A 20,350-nucleotide genomic window follows, 5' to 3' on the forward strand; every position below is an offset into this window, starting at 1 on the left:
TCTCTCTTACCGGCCTGACCACGCGCTGCTTCCTCTTTCTCCCTCTTTCTGTCCCTCCTTCTCTCTCTGTCTCTCTCTCTCACACGCACACACAGACGCGCGCGCACACACACACACACACGTAGACACACACATGCGCGCGCACGCGCGGGCACGGCGGGGCTCCGCTCAACCGCGCCCCCGCCCTGCCCAGCCCCGCGATCAGCACCCGGGACAGCGCCGGCCGCCCACGAGCTGGGCGGGGTCCTGACCCGCCTGCGTCTCAGTGTCTGCAGGAGGGTCCAGTCCCGCCGCTCGGCAGGTAGGAGCTGCTGGGACCCTTGCCTGAGCCCCCATCCTCAGTGCCATCGCTAAGGGACGGCATGTGTGGGAGGGGTGGGGTGGGCGGTGGATGAAGGGACACTGGGAAGGACCAACGGAAGGAAGCAGGAGGTTGGAGCCTGAATCAATTGAGAGGCGACACAGGTGTGGAGACAAGATGCCAGAGGGCGGGATAGGGGCCAGGCAGAGGGGGAGGGGAGGGGCCCCTGGGGACAGAGGCCGGATCACAGGCAGGGGCAGGGGAGACTGGAGCTCAGGCAAATGGAAGGCAGACACAATGGGGAACGCCTGCTGGGGCCAGAGAGAAGCAGGTTGGGAGAACAGGTGTGAAGGCATTGTGGGATGCACGAGAGAGACCGACAGGCCAGAGAAGGATGTGGGGTCCTTCAGAAATACTGGGCAGCCCCCACCCCAGCAAGAGTGATGAAGGCCACATGCGCAGGGAGGAGCCGCTGTGCGCGCGGAGGCCGGGCCGCCCCTAGCCATTCTCGGCAGCCAGGGAATCTCAGTTGCGGGGTCTCAGGCTTCAGCTAGGCCCGGAGCCAGCACGCCCCGCCCGGACTCTGCTTCCGTGCGTCAGCCCCGCCCGTTGTCCTGGCAACAGGCTGTTGCCAGGCAACCAGCTTTGCTCCCACCCCATCCAAGTGAAGCTGCGCAGTTGCTCTGGGCAACACAGTCCGCGGGTTCCCACGCCCGCCTCGCCCACAGCCAGTTCGGGCCAAGGGTCGGGGCCAGGAAGGGCTAGAAATCTTCAGGAAGGGCTAGAAACCTGGGGGCGGGTGCCTTCGAGGGAGGGGCGTCCCTTTGGGATGGAACCAGGCCCCCCAAGCCCTCCCGCGGTCGCGGGAGGGCTGAGACTACAACTCCCAGCATACACAGAAAGCCGCGACAGCGAGAGTTCTCGGTGGTGCGGAGGACTCAGCGGAGAACTCAATGGATGTCTGGGGTGGGAGTGGGGGACTAGGACGCTTGGGTGCCTCTGCAGCAAGGACCGCAGGACCCCGCCGCCATGTTGCTGGAGCCCCCGACCCCGGGGCCTGCAGCTTCCGACGCGCCCCCGGATTCCAGCCGCATCCGCCACGGCGCAGGTGAGGAGACCCGGGCGGGAGCTGACTGACAGCCCAGCGGGATCATCGCGGGCGGGATGGGAGCCCCGCCCGGGCCGGCTGGCTGGCTGCGAGGCTAGGACTGTGGTCGATGTCCAGGACTGGAAACGGAATGGAACGGGGCGTGGGGAGGGCAGGAGCTAACAGGTTTGCAAGAAAGACCAGAAGTGGACCAAGGGGTGGGGCATGGACTATGATCCTGGATTGGTGACGGTCGGGAAAGTCCACTTCTCTCTTAAGTTGCCTCTACTGAGGACCTGGCACAGGCAAGCATCAGGGGTTGGGCAGAAAAGATGGTGGAACTAATAAGCAAGCCAATCTGGATGGTGTCATTCTGGTAGGGGCATCAACTAGCTGGAAGGAAAACACGGGAGGGAATGGAATGGAAGTGGCTGGAAGGAAAACGAGGCCAGGATTATACCTTCCTTCCACGAAGGCTCCCAACCGAATCAGCCCGGCTGCTTTCCCTGCGTCACTGTGTGTTCTCTCCACTCCTCTACAGTGCCCCCCTGGGCTCTGGCCACCATCGTGCTGGTCTCAGGCCTCCTTGTCTTCAGCTGCTGTTTCTGTTTCTACCGGAAGCACTGTCGCAGGCGGCTGGGCAAGAAGAGTCAGGCCCAAGCCCAGGTCCACCTTCAGGAAGTGAAGGAGCTGGGCCGGAGTTACATAGATAAGGTGTGGCTTGGCCCCGTCCCTCAATCTGCCCTTCTCCACCCTGCTCCTCTCTATGGTCCAGTGGATCTCCATCACTAGTCCCTTCCCTCCTAAATCCGGGGCATTCTTCCCTGTGTGTCCAGCTCCCTGGACTCTGAGGACCCAGAGATGGACCAGATCTGGTCACTGTTCATGAGAACTTTCCAGTCTGGTAGGGGAGTCAGATACAAAATTGGATGGTATGTGTCACCTGCAAGGGAGAGTAGGGCACTTGAGTGTCACAGAGAAAGCACCCCACCGCCTAGAGAGTCAGAGAAGGATCTGTTTAGTTCCTGCCTGTGACAGACATCAATAATCAGACCCTGACTTTGCTTAGCCTGCAAGTGATCAGGCGTAGTCTAGGGGATCTGTGAGTGTCCTGTGACTTCTGATTCTGCTATCAGGGGAAGACCTCACCTGCCTTGCCCCTGGCTCCCCAAGGTGCAGCCAGAAGTCGAGGAGCTGGAACCCTCACTGTTGGGGCCAGGGCAGCAAGCAGCAGAGAAGCATGCGCTAGGACGACTGCAGTACTCACTGGATTATGACTTCCAGAGTGGCCAGGTGGGTGTAGAGGAGGGGGATGCCTCCCAGGGGAGCTCAGCCCCCCCCAGAGGATGCCCTGGAAGGGATGCTAAGACTTGGGTTTCCTCTGCTGGGCACCTACAGCTGCTGGTGGGTATCCTGGAAGCTGAAGGATTGGCTGCCTTGGACCTGGGAGGTTCTTCGGACCCATATGTGCGGGTCTACCTGCTGCCAGACAAGCGGAGGCGATATGAGACCAAGGTGCATCGGCAGACGCTAAACCCACACTTTGGGGAGACCTTCGCTTTCAAGGTGAGCTCCTATCTTCCTTGCGGAGGCAGGCTGTGGAGTGTTCCAGGAGCTGGAATGCTGGGGACCCACCCTCTTCAGCCTTTCGGGGAGGCAATCACAGCTCAGATGGCAGCTACCACGTGGGGGGCTGTTCACTAGACCCTGTTTTGGGGGGGGAGGCACTAGGACACCTGGGCTGTTGCCTTGGCCCTTAGGCCCTCCACTTGGGTTCTGTTGGCCCGTGGTTCTGTTCCTGTGGATCCCGGTACTCCCCCACCTGGTTCCATTAATGTCCCCACTGTTCCCTCGGCGCCCTCCCTCACTGCTGCGCCGGGCGCCCTTCACCGGAACATACTGTACTCCACTTCCTCTTCCTTTCTCCTCTCCACTTTTATTTTCTCCGTGCTCCCTCCCCTCCCAGGTCCCCTATGTGGAGCTGGGGGGCAGGGTGCTGGTCATGGCGGTATATGACTTCGACCGTTTCTCCCGCAACGACGCCATTGGGGAGGCGCGGGTTCCTATGAGCTCTGTGGATCTGGGACGACCTGTGCAGGCCTGGCTGGAACTGCAGGCGGCCCCGAGGGAGGAGGTGAGCACTCGTGGCCACGCCCTTGCACCCGCCCACTCCTACCTTGGGCCAATCAGCGGGTAGGTTTTCAGAGCACACCCCACAGAGTCGGAGGGTTAGACCCTAGAACCAATGGACCCTTGTGCTTAACTCCGGCCCTTTCCCATGGGGGAGGAAAGAAAGCTGAGAGAAGATGGATGTGGAGCTGGTGACGCATCCCTTTCCTCCTTTAGCAGGAGAAACTCGGGGACATCTGCTTCTCTCTCCGTTATGTCCCCACCGCCGGGAAGCTCACCGTTATTGTCCTGGAGGCTAAAAACTTGAAGAAGATGGATGTGGGCGGACTATCAGGTGAGAAAACGGTGTCTGCGGCCGTGCACCAGGGCTCTGGCTATGCAGCCGGAGGGCGGGGTGTCTGGGAAGTGGAGCTCCCGGTGCTATGGGACATTCAGATTACATTTTGGCGGAGAGAGGGAGACCCGGGCATATGGTCGGAGTGTCTATGATGGTCCAAAGGGTCATCCATTCTCCAGAACCCCTGAGCTCAGCAGTGCGGGGTGGGGGCGCTATAAGACCCTCCTCCCTCTCCCAGATCCCTACGTCAAGGTCCACCTGCTGCAGGGCGGCAAAAAGGTGCGGAAGAAGAAAACCACCATTAAGAAGAACACTCTCAACCCCTATTACAACGAGGCCTTCAGCTTCGAGGTGCCCTGTGACCAGGTCCAGGTGAGCCTAGACCTGCCTCTGCCGCAGCAGCCCCTGCCCAAGGACCCAGGCCTTGGGAGCCACTGTGGCAAGAGGAAGGGAGGCACTCCGCATCCCCATAGAAACCAGGTCCTGGGGCTGAGGTGTGTTATGGATCTGTTTCCTCCGTGAGGGTCTGGAGGCCCAGCCCACTGAGGAAGATTCTTCTAAAACCTGGGCTTGGCATTCTCTCCCCACCTCCAAGATGCTCCACCTAAACCAGACCAGCTTTTTCCACCCCTCAGGGTCCTGGCTACTAGGATTCAATCCATACCTTTCTTAAGAATCCGTTTTCTTTTTTTGCTTTGTTTTGTTTTACCAGGGATTGAACCCAGGGACACTTGGCACTGAATCACATCCCCAGTCCTTCTGTTTTGTTTTTGAGAGGCCCTGCTAAATTGCTGAGCCTGGCCTCAAACTTGTGATCCTCCATTCTCAGCCTCCCAAGTCATTGGAATTACAGGCATGGGCTACCTTCCCACCTCCCCCAATCTGTTATTGAAGTAAGACAGGCTTCAGGGCATCTTCTCACCATATGCCTCCCTCCCTCCCACCTGCCCCTCGCTGTGCCCTCTGGAAAGGGCACGTTGATTTCTGGGATCACCTGGAGAGGCGCCCTGAGCAATGAGAGCTGAGAGCCTCCTGGTGCCTCCTTCCCTCACCCTCGTGTCTTCTCTTCCACCCCGCCCATTTCAGAAGGTCCAGGTGGAGCTGACCGTGCTGGACTACGACAAGCTGGGCAAGAACGAGGCCATCGGGAGGGTGGCTGTGGGCGCGGCCGTGGGCGGGGCTGGCCTGCGGCACTGGGCGGACATGCTGGCCAATCCCCGGAGGCCCATAGCGCAGTGGCACTCGCTGCGGCCCCCTGACCGAGTGAGGCTGCTGCCAGCGCCCTGATCCCCACTCCAAAGTCCCCACCAAACCTCGATTCTGGCACTGACCCCAGAGCCCATCTCAGCCCTACCTTTGGCCTCGGCCTCTCGTCCTGGCTGCCCCAACCCTTGGGTCCTTGCCTGCCTCCCACCCCCCCCCCCCCATGCACCACGACAGCTTCCCAACCCCAGCAGCATACCCAGAAGTCCCAGGAACCCCGGGGAGGGAGAGCAGCCTGGCCGGCCTGCCCCAGGCCCCCACCCTCTGCTCTGACAATCAGCCTCCGTCTGGGATCCCCTTTGCTCCCAGCGCCCTTTCCCACAGCTTGACTCCTGCACTGCTCTCCCGGCCGAATAAATACTCAGCAGCTCTGGTGGCCTGGCCCCAGTGCTCCTTGAGGGGTGGGCAGGGCTGGGGGCCAAGAGGGAACGCCACCACTGCAGAGCGCACCGCACCGGACGCCAGCGCCCACCCACTCGGCCTTTCTCTCTTTTTCATTCACACCCCCCCCCCAGCTTTCCTCATCTGAAAAGATGGGATGATAATACCTTCCGCATTTGCTGCAGCAGGAGAGCCCCGCACTCATCCTACCCCGCCTCGCCCTCCCCTCCGCCCTCTGTCCTCCGGGCACCGCCCACCATCTCCTGTGTGCCCGATTCCACTGGATGCTGTGGACCCAGAACAGATACCAACGCAGACCCACCCCAGGCCGCTGACTCCTCCAGGAACAAGTGACAGTCTCCCACAAAATCTCCAAGCCTGGGAGAAAGGATTTATTTAGAAGAGCGATTTGGCTCCACCTCATTCTTCTTTCAACAAATGCTATTTCCCAATTCGTTTCTGGGAAGATGATGGATTCATTGACTTCCCCCTCACCAGACAGGGTTTTGGGTGGTGGACAAAGGGCTGTGAAATCTGGCAAGGGAGTTTCTGAGCAGCAAGTTGAATGGAAAATGGGCCAAAAGTACCCCCAAGTGCTAAGGAGAGAGTCAGAGTAAAAACTTATCCCTGAGTTTCCTAGTAGCCAGTGGGAAAAGAGAATCAGATCCATTCCATGCATTATGATGTCTGTGTGATTTAAAAATTTCCCTAAAGGAACAGTAATCTGCCCGGTGTGTCTTTATCAAGACAGCACTGTTTTAACTGTTACTGCTACCACTGCCAACAATAATTCTCACAACTCAGCAACTTAGCAAGACTCTGTCTCAAATAAAAAATGAAAAGGGCTGGGGATATAGCTCAGTGACTAAGCACCCTGGGTTCAAGCCCAAGTACCAAAAATCAAACAACAAAATCCCACAATTTTAATTCCCACATGACAAGTGAGGGATGGAGAATCAACGTGACTTGCTCAGAATCCTACAGTCTCTGATCCTGAGGGTGAATGCTTTCCAATTTAGATGATCACGTTGGGGCCCCTGGTTCCTTCCCATGACCTGGCCCTCCAGGTCGGGAAGGAAACCATGGAAAGTGGCTATGGTTTGGGAAGGGGGAGGGGGACTTCTTCCTGAGGAGGGGGGTTTTAGCCGAGAGGTGAGTGAGGAGAAGGACGAAGCTTGCCAACAGCGTGAAATACCTGGAATATTGTCTCATCAGCAAGGAATGAAACGCTCATCTGCGCTTCAGTGTGGATGGACCTGGAAATGTCACTCCTAGTGGCAGATGCTGTGAAAGGCCACAGTAGTGTATGACGCTGTCACTAGAGAGAGGTCACCGGAAGTGTCTCCAGATGCCCTGAGTGCTGCTAATGCCCTCCTGAGGATGAGTGGGGTCCTGGACGTGGGGGATGGAGAGTGTTGCAGCATGGAGGTTTGCTTAGGAAAGCCAAGGGCCCACACTGAAGGCACAGGGTGGCCAGGTGGAGAGGGAGAAGCCCACTGGGGTTCCCGGACCTCTTCCGAGGGCATGGGGAGGGGCGGGCTTGGGGAGGGGCATGGAGATGACATCTGGTCAGTCTCGAGCTCCTCAGGCCGATGTGGCCACCATTATCTGGTCAGTAGGTAATGCTGGAAAGTCCCCTAAAGGATAGGCTTCTTAAAATGTTGTGTGTCTCTTAATCCATTTGTTGGAGGGATAATCAACGGGGATGGGAATTTTCATAAGTGGGTGAGTTTTCAGTAGGGAGGTGGCATCAGGCCTCCCTGGGGGGAGCCAGGCAGAGGCTGCCTGGGCTGAGGGCTGCCGTGCCCCCTTCCCAGGTGGGGCCCAGGACCTGCTAAGCCCACAGCCGCTCCAGCCCTGAGTTCCTGCCGTGTGCTTCCGCGAATGACACTGGCAGATAATGTTACATACAATATTACCATGATATCCGTAGATATTATGACATAGCATGACTCTGATTTTGGTAGGTATTGCTAGTTCCTGACACTCAGGCAGGTGGAGTCATGTGACCAAGGCTTCTCAGCTATCAAGAGGCTAGGTGAGATGCAAATCCAGGCTTGCCTGACACCAAGGGCCACCCCCTCCCCAAGGGCTCTGTGTGTGGTCCCCTGAAGACCAAGCAGTGGGAAGTCACAGGTAGAGAGAGGACTGTGGCCGTTCTGTGGAAAGGCAGAAGCAGAACTTGGGAGAAGATTCCCTGCTGGAGTTGGAAGGATGAGCAGGACTTTTGTGGGGCAAAGGAGGGAAGATAATAGACAGAGGGAACCCTACAAAAAAATCCAGATTTGGAGGCAAGAGGGGCTTTTGTGCTTCGGGTGCTATTACCAACTTCTCCCATGCTGGAGTGAGGTGTGCTCTTTCCATGCTGAAAATATCCCCACCATAGTTGATTTCAAGCAGCCAATGTAAAGTCACTAAATATGGAATTAAGAAGAGATGCCTAGCCAAGCAGGATGACCCATGCCTTAATCCCACTGACTCAGGAGACTGAGATAGGAGGATTACCCGTTCAAGGCCAGCCTCAGCAACTTAATGAGGCCCTCAGCAACTTATTGAGACCCTGTCTCAAAATAAAGTATGAAAAGGACTTGGGATATGGCTCAGTGGTAAAGTGCCCCTGGGTTCAACCCCCAGTACCAAAAAAAAAAAAAAAAAAGCCTACTAATACAGTATCACAGTATTTCCTAGGGCCTGGATGAGCCTCCCCAAATTTAAGATGAATCAAGTAAAGCAGTCAAATAAATGGTACTTTAATGCAAGGTTGTTTAAAATAAAAATAACATCAAAAAGAAAATCCACAATGGAAAATTTTTAAAATGTGAACACAGGATACAACTTTGCACTTTAAAAAATAAATAAAACAACCTTGCACTTAGACATGCCAACCTCCTCTAGTCTTGGGCCCTGGGTTTTTTTTAAAAAAAAATTATTTTTTTAAAATTTTGAGACAGTGCCTGGATAAGTTGCCCAGGCTGGATTTGAACTTAAAATCCTCCTGGCTTAGCCTCCCAAATCGCTGAGATTACAGGCATGCATCACCAGCCCTGGCTTCCTGGTTCCAGTTCTAATAGAACTTTATTTATATAGACAGGTGCTGGTGACATCTATATATAACAGGCTGATTTTTTAAAGTTATTGTGCATATATATTATATATACACATACTGTATGTGTTGGCAGCCTTCAGGATGGAACCCAGGACTTCCCACAAGCTAGGCAAGCGCTGTACCACTGAGGCATACCACCAACCCTAAAATAACATTTCTTCTCTATGGATATAATTAGACTTAAGTAACCTCTAGGGCATCATAATAGTAAAGTATAATAACATTTTTAAAATGATGAGTTTTGAGCATTTTTACCTTTAATATAATTTTAAATAATAAATATGAGTAGCATTTCACTATGAAATTCCAAAAATATACGAGCAGCTGCCCTGATTCCTACCTTGTTAGAAGGCCTGTGTAAAGGCAGTCCCGGTGTGTGAGGGGAAAAGGGGACCAGAGGTTTGCAGTCTGCAGTCGAGGCCACCTGTTTAGTTCATTTATCAAGATCTGTTCCGTTTTGTCTTAATTTGAAGCCGCAGTCTGGGCCTTCTCCTTCTCACAAATTTGGACCTCCCGGCCCCATCCCCAGCAACCTGCAGCCTTGTCCCCACTCCGCGCGCGCGATCGTCATGACAACCGCGTCCACACGCCCTCCTCCCCCGTTCTCGCGGGGACGGTTCCTCAACTCTCCTATTGGCCAAAAGTTCATACTGGGCGGACCTCACGCATGGGTATTGGTCGGTTGATCGCGGCGGTGCAAGCCCGCATGCTCCCATTGGCTGATTGAAAGAAGAGGGCGGAGCTCTGCGCAGCGGTCGAGCAGGTGCGCTGGACTGCCGCACAGCACCTGGCACCGGGAAGGGGAGGTCCGCATACTTGGAAAGACAAAGGTGAGGGGGTCCCGTGGGATCAAAGGGGCGAGGAGTGAAGGGCGGTGAGAAGGGGATGGGCTGTACGAGTGTGGGGTTCCCAGAATGTCTGTCCCGCAGAGCCATGACCACACCGGCGGGCTCCGGCGCTGGCTTCGGCACCGTGTGCTGGTGGGGGCTGTCCCCGGCGCTGGACCTGCAGGCTGAAAGTGAGTCCTTACCCTGGGACCACATAGGGCCTGAGACAGCGGTGCCTTCCTAGCATGCGCAGACTCTTTTTAGGACCTGTAGTCCGGGAGTCCCTGGCAGGGTCGCCCAACGTCCCCACGGCTCAACGGCAAGGGACGCGGGGACGGGGGGGGGGGGCTCCAGTGTCCTTCCTCTCCGCGGACTTCGAATCCCAGAATGCATAGAGGCTCAGCTCCCCTAGGAACCCAGGCCCCGCGTGAGGCTTGCTAGATTTGTAGTTTAGCTCTAGGGGCAACTGCAGGAGCCGCCCTGATGGCCATCAGCCCGAGCCCGTCGTCTTGCCAGGTCCTCCTGTGGACCCAGACTCGCAGGCAGATACGGCGCACAAGACCCCTGAGCTAGATGTGCTGCTGCTGGGCTCGGTTGATGGGCGGCATCTTTTGAGGACCCTGGCACGGGCAGCGCTGTGGCCTCGAAGGAGATTTAATGTGAGTTGGGTTTGGGGGTCATGGAAGAAGGATGAAGATGAGAGCTCAGATTCCCGAGTCTTTGAGAAGAGGGAATTGCATTAAAAAATGCTTGGTTCAAAAAAGGGGTTGGAGGCCGGAGTCCCAAATCCGAAGGAGATACAAGGTGGGAGCCAGATCCATTTTGCTGGGGACGGAAGCAGCTGGCATATGGTACTGCTGAGTCAGAGGGAGGAAGAATTTAGGGATCAGGCCGGTGCATGTCTGTAATCCCATCAGCTTGGGAGGCTGAGGCTGAGGCAGGAGTTCATGAGTTCAAAGCCAGTGGCAGCAACTTGGTGAGGCCCAAAGCAACTCAGCAAGGCCTTGTCTCTAAATAAAGTATTTTAAAAGGCTAGGAATGTGGCTCAAAGGTTAAGGGTTCAATTTCTTGGTGAAGTTTAAAGATCAGGTCTCCAGTAGTGGTGAGGGGAGCATCCGAGAGGCCCAGGCTCCTGTGTGTGACTTGGTCAGGACTCCTAGGTTGGTGGAAGAAGGGGGCTGAGGGCCTGTTCTCCTGGCCTCTAAGGGTTAGAGATGAGGGTCTCAGAATTGTCCTGCCCTGCCCACCCTTCCAGTTCTACGTGCTGGAGAATAATCTGGAAGCTGTGGCACGTCACATGCTGATCTTCAGCCTAGCCCTGGAGGAGCCGGAGAAGATGGGGCTTCGAGGTCAGTTGCTAAGACCCAGGCATTTTGACCCTAGTCTCCTCTCCCTATAGGGATTCTGCCCTTTCAGTGGTCTAATTAAACACTATCGTCATCATCCCTTACTTCATCATTTGCAGTCTTAGAACCTTAGTTTTCCCCACCTGTATAGTGGGACTAAGTATATTACCTCCTGGAGCCACAGAGAATTCTAGGAGAAAAATCCACAGAAAAAGGAGGGAGAAGGCTGCAAGAGATCAGGAATATCAGAGAGGTATCAAGCATCCAGGATGTCGAGAAGCAGAAAATGGTCATTCTTGGTAACATCTTCAGCCTAGTGTCTAAAGTCTCCAGAATCAGGCTGCATTCAAATTCCTGCTTGATTTGCTGTGTGACCTGGGGCTGGAGTCTACCCTTTTCTGGACCTCACTCTCCCATTTATAAGCTGGGGCTCCTAAAAGTTTCTCCACCCAGAGGATTCTTGTGGGGATTGAGAAGAAAGTGCATCAAGTGCTTGATTTAGGACATCAACTCAGTACACTTGAGGGGTTACTATTTTTAAAATTTTTTAATTTTTAGTTGTAGATGAACACAATACCCTTTATTTTTATTTTTTATTTTTATGAGGTGCTGAGGATCCAACCCAGGGCCTCACACGTGTGAGGCAAGCGCTCTACCACTGAGCCTCAACCCGACCCCCCAGGAGGTTACTAATTTTAACATGATTATAGATAGGCATTGTCATTAAAAGCCCAGAGCATTTAGAATACATTGCACAATAATCCTTTTAAAAGGTTTTTAAACAACTAGAACTAATCTAATTAACTACCTAAAGATCTATAGTTCTCTTCTATAAGATTTTTAAGTAAAATGAAACTATATTTTTACCTCTATATATCTCTATTTTGTGTTGCACAGACAACATGATATTTGTGTATATCTCTCGTATACAACTAAAGGTATGGTTTTATCCTATAAAATTCTTAAACTAAAGTCAAACAATTTAACACTACATTTTAAAACGCGCATATCTCCATCTATATGTGCAGATCACTTTCTCTATTTTAAAGATAAGGAGTTTAAACATGAAACTCAGGCTTGGGGTTCCCTTCGGGGGAAGGGAAGAATAGTTTAGAAGATTGTCCTTCAAGGAGTAGTTCCCGGGACGGTGCGAGATCTGTCGGGAATCCTCGTGCTCACGGTGTGACAGTGCAGTAATAGATGTCAGGGCCTGATCTCTGGGTTCACTTGGCTCCCTGTTGTTTCTCGGCCTTCCCCCAGAGCGGAGCGAGGCCTTCCTGGAGGTGTGGGGGAACGCGCTGCTGCGCCCCCCGGTGGCCGCCTTGGTGCGTGCCCAGGCGGAGCGCCTAGCGAACCTGGTCCCGGAGCCCGACCGCCTGGCGGAGCAGCTGCCCTGGCTCAGCCTTCGCGCGCTCAAGGTGCTGCCGCTGCCCCAATCTCCCGGTCATTGCCTGGGATCCAGTAGCTTGGGGAAGTGTGGAAATGGGCAGTCCTGATGGATCTGCGTTGATGGAGCGGGATGGGGGCTCCGAATTTCGAATAGCAGCTCCCTGCTCCCATGTAGGGTTTACCCTAGGGGTTCGGCCGGCTTCTGCTCTAGGAGCCCCGGTTCTTTATCCCACCTCCGGGGAAGGGAGGGAGGGCCAGGCAGGAGAAGCTGCCCTCCTGCATCCCGCGCTCCCCGCTTCCTCCGCACGCGTGCCTGGCCGCGCAGTTCCGCGAGCGGGATGCCCTGGAGGCAGTGTTCCGCTTCTGGTCCGGAGGGGAGAAGGGGCCCGAAGCCTTCCCCATGAGCCGCCTCTGGGACTCGCGGCTGCGCCACTACCTGGGCTCCCGCTACGACGCCCGGCGCGGGGTCAGCGACTGGGACCTGCGTATGAAGCTGCACGACCGCGGGGTGAGGTGCCGCGGACCTGGATGTGAAGGAGGAGGGCTGGGTCTGAGGGGGACAGCCTAGGACACCCTATGCCAGGTTCACCCAGGCCTCCCTTCTTTGCCACTACCCCAGGCCCAAGTTATCCACACCCACGAATTCCGACGCTGGAGGGACACAGGTGTGGCCTTTGAACTCAGAGACTCCAGCGCCTACCACGTGCCCAACAGGACTCTGGCATCTGGTCGCCTCCTGAGTCACGTGTGTATCCACTCTCTGGTGTGGTCTTCTTTTCATGGACCCAGGAGTCAGGGTCCCCAACGTGGACCTCACCTGCTTCCTCTCTCCCTGCTTTTCCAGCGCGGAGAGCGCGTGGCAGCGCGTGGGTACTGGGGGGACATTGCCACCGGACCCTTCGTGGCCTTCGGCATTGAGGCAGATGACCAGAGCTTGCTGCGGACCAGCAATGGACAGCCGGTCAAGGTGTGGGAGGGGGTCGCTGAATGGGGACCAATGCTCAAGGCTTTGGACTCCTCCCAAGCGCCGCCTCTTCCTGCCAGGCCCCACCCCTGGCTAACAGGGTCCTAGTGTGAGTGAGGCGACTCCATCCAAGGACCTGCCCCCAACGACTTTACGCGCACGCAAGCCTTTGCGGGCTATGTCGGGTCCCTGCGCAGTGAGCAATGCTAGTTCACGCCTGGGTGTACAAGCGCGCCCGAAATTCTAGGCCCAGGCTAGCTTACGCCAAGCACTGCAAGTCCCGCCCTGCGTCCTAGCCCCAGGGTCTGGCCACGACCCCTCTCCCAACAGACCGCTGGGGAGATCACTCAGCACAACGTGACAGAGCTGTTCCGCGAAGTGGCCGCCTGGGGGCGACCGAGAGCCGCCCAGGGGGACAAGGAAGAGGAGCTGCGCCTGGAGCCGCAGCCGTGGACTTCAGGTAAACCGCAGGCTGATTCAGCTCCAGCTACTGCGCATCCGAGCGTGGCCTGAGCTGGTTTGGCACACCTAGGCAGGTGACCTCTCCTCCTTGATTTTGCGTCTCTTTTTCTCTCTCCTTGTTTGGCTCTCTCCTAAGGCCTTGGGTTGCGTGTCTGCCCAGGAGCATTCTCAGCTACCTGCAGAGACCCAACAGGGAGCTGCCCACCTCCCTCCTGGATTCTGGCTGTCCCTTCTAACCATCCTCTCCCTGGGTGTTTGACCCCTTCTACAGGGGATGCCCCTTGTGGCTCTGGGTCACCCACTCTTCTCCTTTGAGTTTCAGTTGCTTGGTCTGTGAAATGCGTCTCTGTCGGCCAAGCCAACCTTTCCAGACTTTTACAGAAATGCACCTCAGAGAAAGGGTGAAAATTCACAGATGTCGTCTCCAGGCTTGTGTCTGCCCAGTTGGGCGTGTCTCTGTGTCTATCTGGGTTTCTGTCCTCAGGGTTGCACCCTCCAGAAGTGACCCCTTTTGGCCCTTCCCCAGCAGCATCTGCCGGGGAATCCTTCACGGTCCACTTCCTGGCCCTCGGTTCTGCACAGACTCTCCACCACAAGCGCTGCTACCAGGGCCGGTTCCAGCTTCTCTATGTGGCCTGCGGGTAAGGGGAAGGCAGCTACGGTCACTAGGACCCAGGCCCAGGCCCAGCCCCTCTTCTCCCAGGACCCAGGACTTGAGCAGCCGCCTCCTCCCTCCGGGTCTGCGTCCCCAGCCTCTCCCCTCTCCTCTCCGCAGGATGGTCCATCTCCTCGGCCCTGAGCTCGGGGCCTGCGTGTCCCCCGGAGGGAACCTGGTTGTGGAATTAGCCCGGTGAGCCCGCCGAGCGAGGGTGGGAACGTCTGGGCCGGGCTGGTTCCCCGGGCGGGTTCCCTCATGCGGCTCCCCGCTCCGCTCCAGGTACCTGGTGGACCTGCGGCCTGAGCAGCTGCAGGCGTTCTCCGCCCGGGTCTCGGAGCTAGCTCGGGAGGCCGGCTTTGCCCCGCAGACTGGGGCCAGCCCCTCTGAAACCTTCGCGCGCTTCTGCAAGTCCGGGGACTCTGCCCCCAGCGGCCTGGACCCAGCTGTGGAATCCGAACCTGCACCCGGCCAAGTCCTGGCCTGCCCCCTGGAAGTAGTGAGCGTGCCCGGGGCGGACCCAGCCCCAGCGACGGGGTCTCCCCGGCTGTCCTCCCAGCCTCAGGATTCCAGCGCAGAGGTCCTGGCCCTGCCCCAGGAGGCGCTGACCACCGAGAGTCCAGCCCAGAACCTAGAGTCTGCCCCGACCCCAGATCAAGCGCCCCATCCCTAACTCAAAGTCAGACAATTCTAAACCTCTGCCGGGGCTTCACCACTCTACCTTCACGTTCACTCAGTCCCAGAGATGGAGCGGGAATTTCAAATTCCATTTCGGGTCGCTAAGTTCGATCCCTAGAAACCTACGTTGTTCTCTCAGAATCCCGGATTCCACCCCCAGACTACACCCAGGCTCCTGATTGCATCCTGGATGTCAGGCCCCGGCCTTCCCTGCCTTCTCTCCAGAGACCCCATTCCTCACTAGCCTGGGGGTACCTTCCCCCTGGGGCTGGTCACCTCACAGGTGGTTCAAGTAAAGAGTACTGGGTCCTCTTCACTGTGTGTCCTCGTTTCTTTCCTGTCAACAGTCTGTCTTCAGGGTTGGGAGAGGGCAGAGCCAAGGAGACCGGACACCCTAGGTTTCCAAGTGCACTGCGGATGCATTTCTCCATGCTGTAGCCTGAAAATGGGGCCCACACCTGCTCCTGGGACTAATAAACACGTGTGGAGGGGCCAACAGGTTGGGGCTCTGGAACTGATGGGACAGTGAAAGGGTTAAAGTTCTAGCACACTTGGAGACTGCAGTTGAGTGAGGGGCTGGGGCCTGGACTGGTCTCCGGAGGGGGGTTTGAGGGAGGAGTGGCGTGGAGCCAGGACTTTTTCTGAGTCTGGGTGGGAAGGAGTCAGAATCTCCAGAGTTGGGGGGTGGGGCAGAAAGGGGTCTGGATTCCCGGCCACCAAGGTGACCTGGTGGTTCTGTTGGAGGGTGGCCAGCCCCACCCCTCACGCGCCCCATTATCTCTCATGCTGAGCAGAGGGAGGAGACAGCAGTATATTTAGTCTGTCCTCGCCTGTTATCTCAGTGTCCTCCGTGAGGCCTGAGCAGCCCGGAGGAGACAAACGTCTGGGACCTCCAAGGTCACCCGGACACGGTCGACCCTCCTCTTAGAGCCCCGGTACCCCTTCTTCGTCTCCCGAGACCCCCGTCTGTCTCTGCATGGCTGACGAGTGAGTGAAGCTGGACAACCCGGACCCTGAGGCCCGAGGGCAGGGGTGGTGGGCGTCCCCCAGCGTTCCTGAGAGGGCGGGAGCAGCGAGGCTCAACCCCTGGCCTGAACAGGGGGTAGGGTGGGCTCCTGGGTGGAAATGAGGTGAGAATGTGGGGGAGCTGCTGGCCGGGGTCTCTTGGTCTGAGAGGCCTTGGGAGACGGAACTTAGGGGACAGACACGCGCCACCACTAATCCCGCTCCTGTTTCTCTCCTTCCAGCAGCAGCGATGCGGTGAGACCCGCGCGTCGTGGGCAGGGGCGGGGACCGTGCGGTCCGGGTGGGCGCTGCGGGGAGGGGCTGGGGCATGAGGGAGAGGGTGCGTGGAAGGCTGCAGGGTCTTCGTGGTGACGCGGCCCGCTCCCCCACCCCCAGGCCGGGGACCCGCGCCCCGCGCCCGCCCCGGTGCGACGCCGCTCCTCCGCCAACTACCGAGCCTACGCCACCGAACCGCACGCCAAGGTGGGTGGGCCCTCCACGGGGCGGGGCTTCGCGGGTTCGGAATCCCCGGGGCCCACTCCTTACGGGAGAGGGGCGGGGCCGGTCCTCCGACCCGGCGAGACTCTGGTCACGGAGGATTCTCGGGATCGAACTTAGAATCCCCGAAATGGAATTTGAAATTTCCGCTCCGTCTCTGGGGCTGAGCGAACGCCCAGGAGGGTGGGGCGGAGTTTCCAGAAGGGTCAGGTTCGGATTGGCTAGACCCGCCTGTGGGCGGAACTCCAGGGTCCACAGCACGGCTTCGGAGGCGAGTGGACGGTGCCTAGCTTGAGCGAGAGCCCGAGGGGCACGGGTGGGTCCGAGGGGCACGGCTTCCAGTTCGATTAGGAGATGGGCCCACATCTGAAATTTGAAGGTGTGGGGGTGTCTCCCTCCCACCACCCATCTTCGGATCTGTCCTCTCCATCCTCCTTTCAACATGTCCCCCTGGCAGAAAAAGTCTAAGATCTCCGCCTCAAGAAAACTGCAGCTCAAGGTGTGAATGTGCTCGGGGGGCGGGGTTCCGGGTACGTGGGCGGGTGGGGGGCTTTATCCTGAGGGGCTGACTTGATTTGGGGAATCCCTCTGCGGGAGGGGAGGAGCTTTGAAGGAAGGAGACCAACCTTGGATGGCCAGGTGGCTGGGACACGCAGGACAAAGTTTGATCCCCGTGCTGGGGGACTGCGGTCCCTCCCGCCCCTCTGCAGACCCTGATGCTGCAGATGGCGAAGCAGGAGCTGGAGCGGGAGGCCGAAGAGCGGCGGGGAGAGAAGACACGCGCCCTGAGCACCCGCTGCCAGCCTCTGGAGCTGGCTGGGCTGGGCTTCGCGGAGCTACAGGTACTGCTCACACGAGGCATGGACCCCTGTCCTGCCCTGGGGACACAGAAGTCCTGATGGAAGTCACCTACAATTTCAAAACCCAGTCATCATCCCTGCAGCCCTGAACCTGTCAGGTTCTCAGGACTCCGGGCCCCTAGAACGCTTCACTGACAGTCCCCTGGATTCCCGGCTGTCCAGAAGGCGGCCTACTCCTTCGGGACAACATGTTCAGGCCTCAACTACCACTCCTCAGACCCAGGAGTCCAGATCCCAGCTCTCCTCCCTCAGACTCAGAAATTCTGGTCCCTAGCTTTGCTCCCACAGCACACACGGTACCCCCCCCCCCAGGACTTGTGCCGCCAGCTGCACACCCGGGTGGACAAGGTGGATGAAGAGAGATATGACGTAGAGGCAAAGGTCACCAAGAACATTAAGGAGGTGGGAGCACTGAGCACTCTGGGCACCTGCCGGGTAGGGCGAGAGGCTGGGGTTGTGGTCTCAGCCTGACTATTGCAGCTGCCTTTGGTTGTGGGTCCCGGGAGACCCAGGAGAATGCTGTGAGCAGGGTGGGTGCAGAAGAGTGAGAACAGTCTGCCTGGGAAGGCTGCTCTGGCACTGGGACAGCACCTGCAGGGCCGGGTGAGGTCTGGCTGGGAATAGGAGGGCGGAGCGGTGGGTACCCTTGGGTGAGTGAGTCCAGGCCAGCCCGGGAATGCGTGTGTCCCTCCAGGATAGTGGTGTGTCAGAAGTTTTGAGAGATGAGGGTGGATCGCATTGAGGGCTCCAAGTTCCAGATTAGAGGTCTGAGCTGGGAGGACTGGGCAAGGCCTAGGTACCGAGGTACTGGGAGGCAGGACAGGGAGAGGAGGAGACCACAGGGTGGGAGAATGTGGGGAGGAGGAAGCAGGGCACCTCTACTCCCCCTATGGTCACCGCAGATTGCAGATCTGACCCAGAAGATCTTTGACCTTCGTGGCAAGTTCAAGCGGCCCACCCTGCGGAGGGTTCGCATCTCTGCGGATGCCATGATGCAGGCACTGCTGGGGGCCCGCGCTAAGGAATCTTTGGACCTGCGGGCCCACCTCAAGCAAGTGAAGAAGGAAGACACCGAGAAGGTGAGTGTGGGTGAGGGCCAGGAGGGCAATGCTGGGGGTGCTGAGGCCAACCACCCTAGGACCTCGCCCGGAGGGCAGGTGGCACTTGGAGCTGGGGTGAGAGGCACCTAGGGGGAGGAGTTTGGGAGAGTCACAAAGTGCACATGGAAGACAGAAGAGGAGGGGAGACAGGAAGTAGCAAGAGTCCAGGAAGTTCATAGAGCAACAGCAAGTCCCTGAAAGAGGAAAGAAGAGCAGGAGGGGAACAAGAAGGAAGAGACAGGAGTGTAACAGGAAGAGAAGTAAAGGAAGCAGACAGGAAGTGTGGGAGGGAGACAGGAAGTGGGAGCGTAGTAACCCAGTGAGCCAGAGAGCAGGTGGAGACCCTAACCTCTGACCCAACCCCCCCCCCAGGAGAACCGGGAGGTAGGAGACTGGCGCAAGAACATCGATGCGCTGAGCGGAATGGAAGGCCGCAAGAAGAAGTTTGAGGGCTGAGCCTCCCTACCCACCAGTGTGGCCCTGAGTATGGCCCTGAGGAATAAAAGCTGCTCCCGGAGCTGGAAGAGACCATGTGTCTTTTGCCTTGGGTCTTAGTCGTGAGAAAGATGGAAAGCAGGGGGCACCAGCAGGTCAGGGCAAGCTGGGTTTCTTCCATGGGTGTTCTCAGCTCCTCTGCAGAGGACGCAGTACATACAAGGCCAGAGGGAGAGGCGGGGACAGAGAGGCTGTAGTGACAGAGGGGGTCAGAGATCCAAAGAGAGAGACCTGAAGAGACACCCTGATAAATGCATGCAAACAAAACCACAAAGATGGAGACCACAAGGGACAGTCTCCAGCAGGCAGGGTGGAGGGGTGCCCAAGCCTGCCTGCACTCCCAGGCTGGCTTCCCCCGAGTTCAAGGTCATGGCTTGGCTGGAAAGGGGGGAAAGAGGACACCAAAAAAGATCAGTGTCAGATGGAGGTGGGGGTTGGGAGCATGAGGTCCTACCAGCCTGACACCCCATCCTCCCCCCACACACCTGCTGCCAGTCTTTAGTGCCTGTTGTCACCAGGGTGGAATCCGGGTGACAGACAAAGAGGTGGGGGTGGGGAGGGGGAGTCAGAAAGATGGACAGACACAGAGGGGAACACAGGAGTGAAGAAAGACACACACAGAGAATGGCAGATGGAAAGCTAGGAGATGAGAGGCAGAGACCGCAGACAGGGGGTTGAGGATGGAGAAATGGAGGCTCAGAGAGACACAGGATGAGGGAACAGAGAGATGGAAATAGGAAGCGTCCCTCGTGCCCCTTTGTCACTAGGGAGGTATGGGAGAGTCTCCAGGGACCTCATTTGCAGCCTGGGGATTTGACAGCAAAGGATGCTGGTGCTATAAGGGAGCTTGGGGGTGCCTGATCCAGCCAGCGTCTCCAGGCGGGTGCTGTCGGGTGGGGAAGGGATTTGGGAGCAGCCAGAGGGTGCTTGGACCCTGAATCTAAGGGGGCAGGGCAGCCTCTGAGCCAAAGGACATGTGTTTGAGCAAAGGAATTCTCTCCCCTCCTCTGACTTGGGGCGGGGCTGAGCCACAGCTATAAACCACCAGCTATAAACCCCCAGAGGCATCCTGCCCTGGCACAGCCCAGTCTACGGTTTACAGGTTTACAGCATCTGCGGACTCAGCCTTAGGTAACAGGGGTCTGTGCTCTGTGGTCTCCGTGGCTCATGTCTTTGGGGGAGGGGGCTTTAGTGGGGAGGGGTAGAGGTATGGAGGTCTGGGAATTCAGGAGGCTCAGACTTCAGGGGTACTGGGGATGGAGAGGAAAGTACAGGATTTGTGGGTTTAGAATCTAGGAATCCCTCCTTTGGACTGCAGAGGTCTCAGAGTTCAGGAAAATCTCAGAAATTGGGGATATCTGGGCTTGAAGGTGAAACAGTCTGGGTATCAGAATTTGGGGACTCAGACTCTGAGGGTATCAAAACTAGGGCAGGGTCTCATAATCTGAGGTCTTTTGATCAGAAGG

General features: G+C 57.2%; 3 protein-coding genes and 1 long non-coding RNA gene across 5 annotated transcripts in view; 3 read left to right on the forward strand and 1 right to left on the reverse strand.

Moving 5' to 3' along the window:
* Window positions 1-20,350, reverse strand: part of LOC308637603 — a 62,530-nt gene that overhangs the window by 34,861 nt on the left and 7,319 nt on the right. The window lies entirely within an intron of this gene.
* On the forward strand, window positions 1,331-5,214 carry SYT5 (synaptotagmin 5; the record flags this gene model as incomplete). The annotated part of the gene is made up of 8 exons (XM_081275084.1): window positions 1,331-1,409; window positions 1,930-2,102; window positions 2,562-2,681; window positions 2,787-2,954; window positions 3,355-3,522; window positions 3,735-3,852; window positions 4,094-4,227; window positions 4,942-5,214. The coding sequence occupies 8 exons, from the start codon at window positions 1,331-1,333 to the stop codon at window positions 5,140-5,142; spliced, it is 1,161 nt and encodes a 386-aa protein (XP_081131210.1). The 3' UTR covers window positions 5,143-5,214.
* DNAAF3 (dynein axonemal assembly factor 3) lies at window positions 9,539-15,130 on the forward strand (the record flags this gene model as incomplete). Its single annotated transcript, XM_081273583.1, has 11 exons — window positions 9,539-9,623; window positions 9,949-10,091; window positions 10,688-10,781; window positions 12,039-12,196; window positions 12,493-12,675; window positions 12,787-12,912; window positions 13,012-13,134; window positions 13,462-13,591; window positions 14,120-14,234; window positions 14,369-14,443; window positions 14,531-15,130. 11 exons carry the CDS (start codon window positions 9,539-9,541, stop codon window positions 14,919-14,921), a joined length of 1,623 nt encoding a protein of 540 aa, XP_081129709.1. The 3' UTR covers window positions 14,922-15,130.
* Window positions 15,744-18,917, forward strand: TNNI3 (troponin I3, cardiac type). 2 transcript variants are annotated; one of them, XM_081274130.1, is made up of 8 exons: window positions 15,751-15,913; window positions 16,174-16,186; window positions 16,328-16,414; window positions 16,887-16,928; window positions 17,140-17,271; window positions 17,602-17,691; window positions 18,192-18,368; window positions 18,762-18,917. In XM_081274130.1, exons 1-8 carry the CDS (start codon window positions 15,903-15,905, stop codon window positions 18,843-18,845), a joined length of 636 nt encoding a protein of 211 aa, XP_081130256.1. In that variant the 5' UTR covers window positions 15,751-15,902; the 3' UTR covers window positions 18,846-18,917. The 2 variants fall into 2 exon arrangements, with proteins under 2 accessions (XP_081130257.1, XP_081130256.1); XM_081274131.1 differs by lacking the exon at window positions 17,602-17,691 and having other exon boundaries at window positions 15,744-15,913.

Source organism: Spermophilus citellus, assembly GCF_964194105.1.
Source record: "Spermophilus citellus genome assembly, chromosome: 18".
NCBI lineage: Eukaryota > Metazoa > Chordata > Mammalia > Rodentia > Sciuridae > Spermophilus > Spermophilus citellus.

Coding starts and splice junctions, on each gene's coding strand:
- TNNI3 (XM_081274130.1), top strand. Junction 17,272..17,601: donor TGGGCTTCGCGGAGCTACAG/GTACTGCTCACA, acceptor CCCCCCCCCCAG/GACTTGTGCCGCCAGCTGCA. Junction 17,692..18,191: donor TCACCAAGAACATTAAGGAG/GTGGGAGCACTG, acceptor TGGTCACCGCAG/ATTGCAGATCTGACCCAGAA.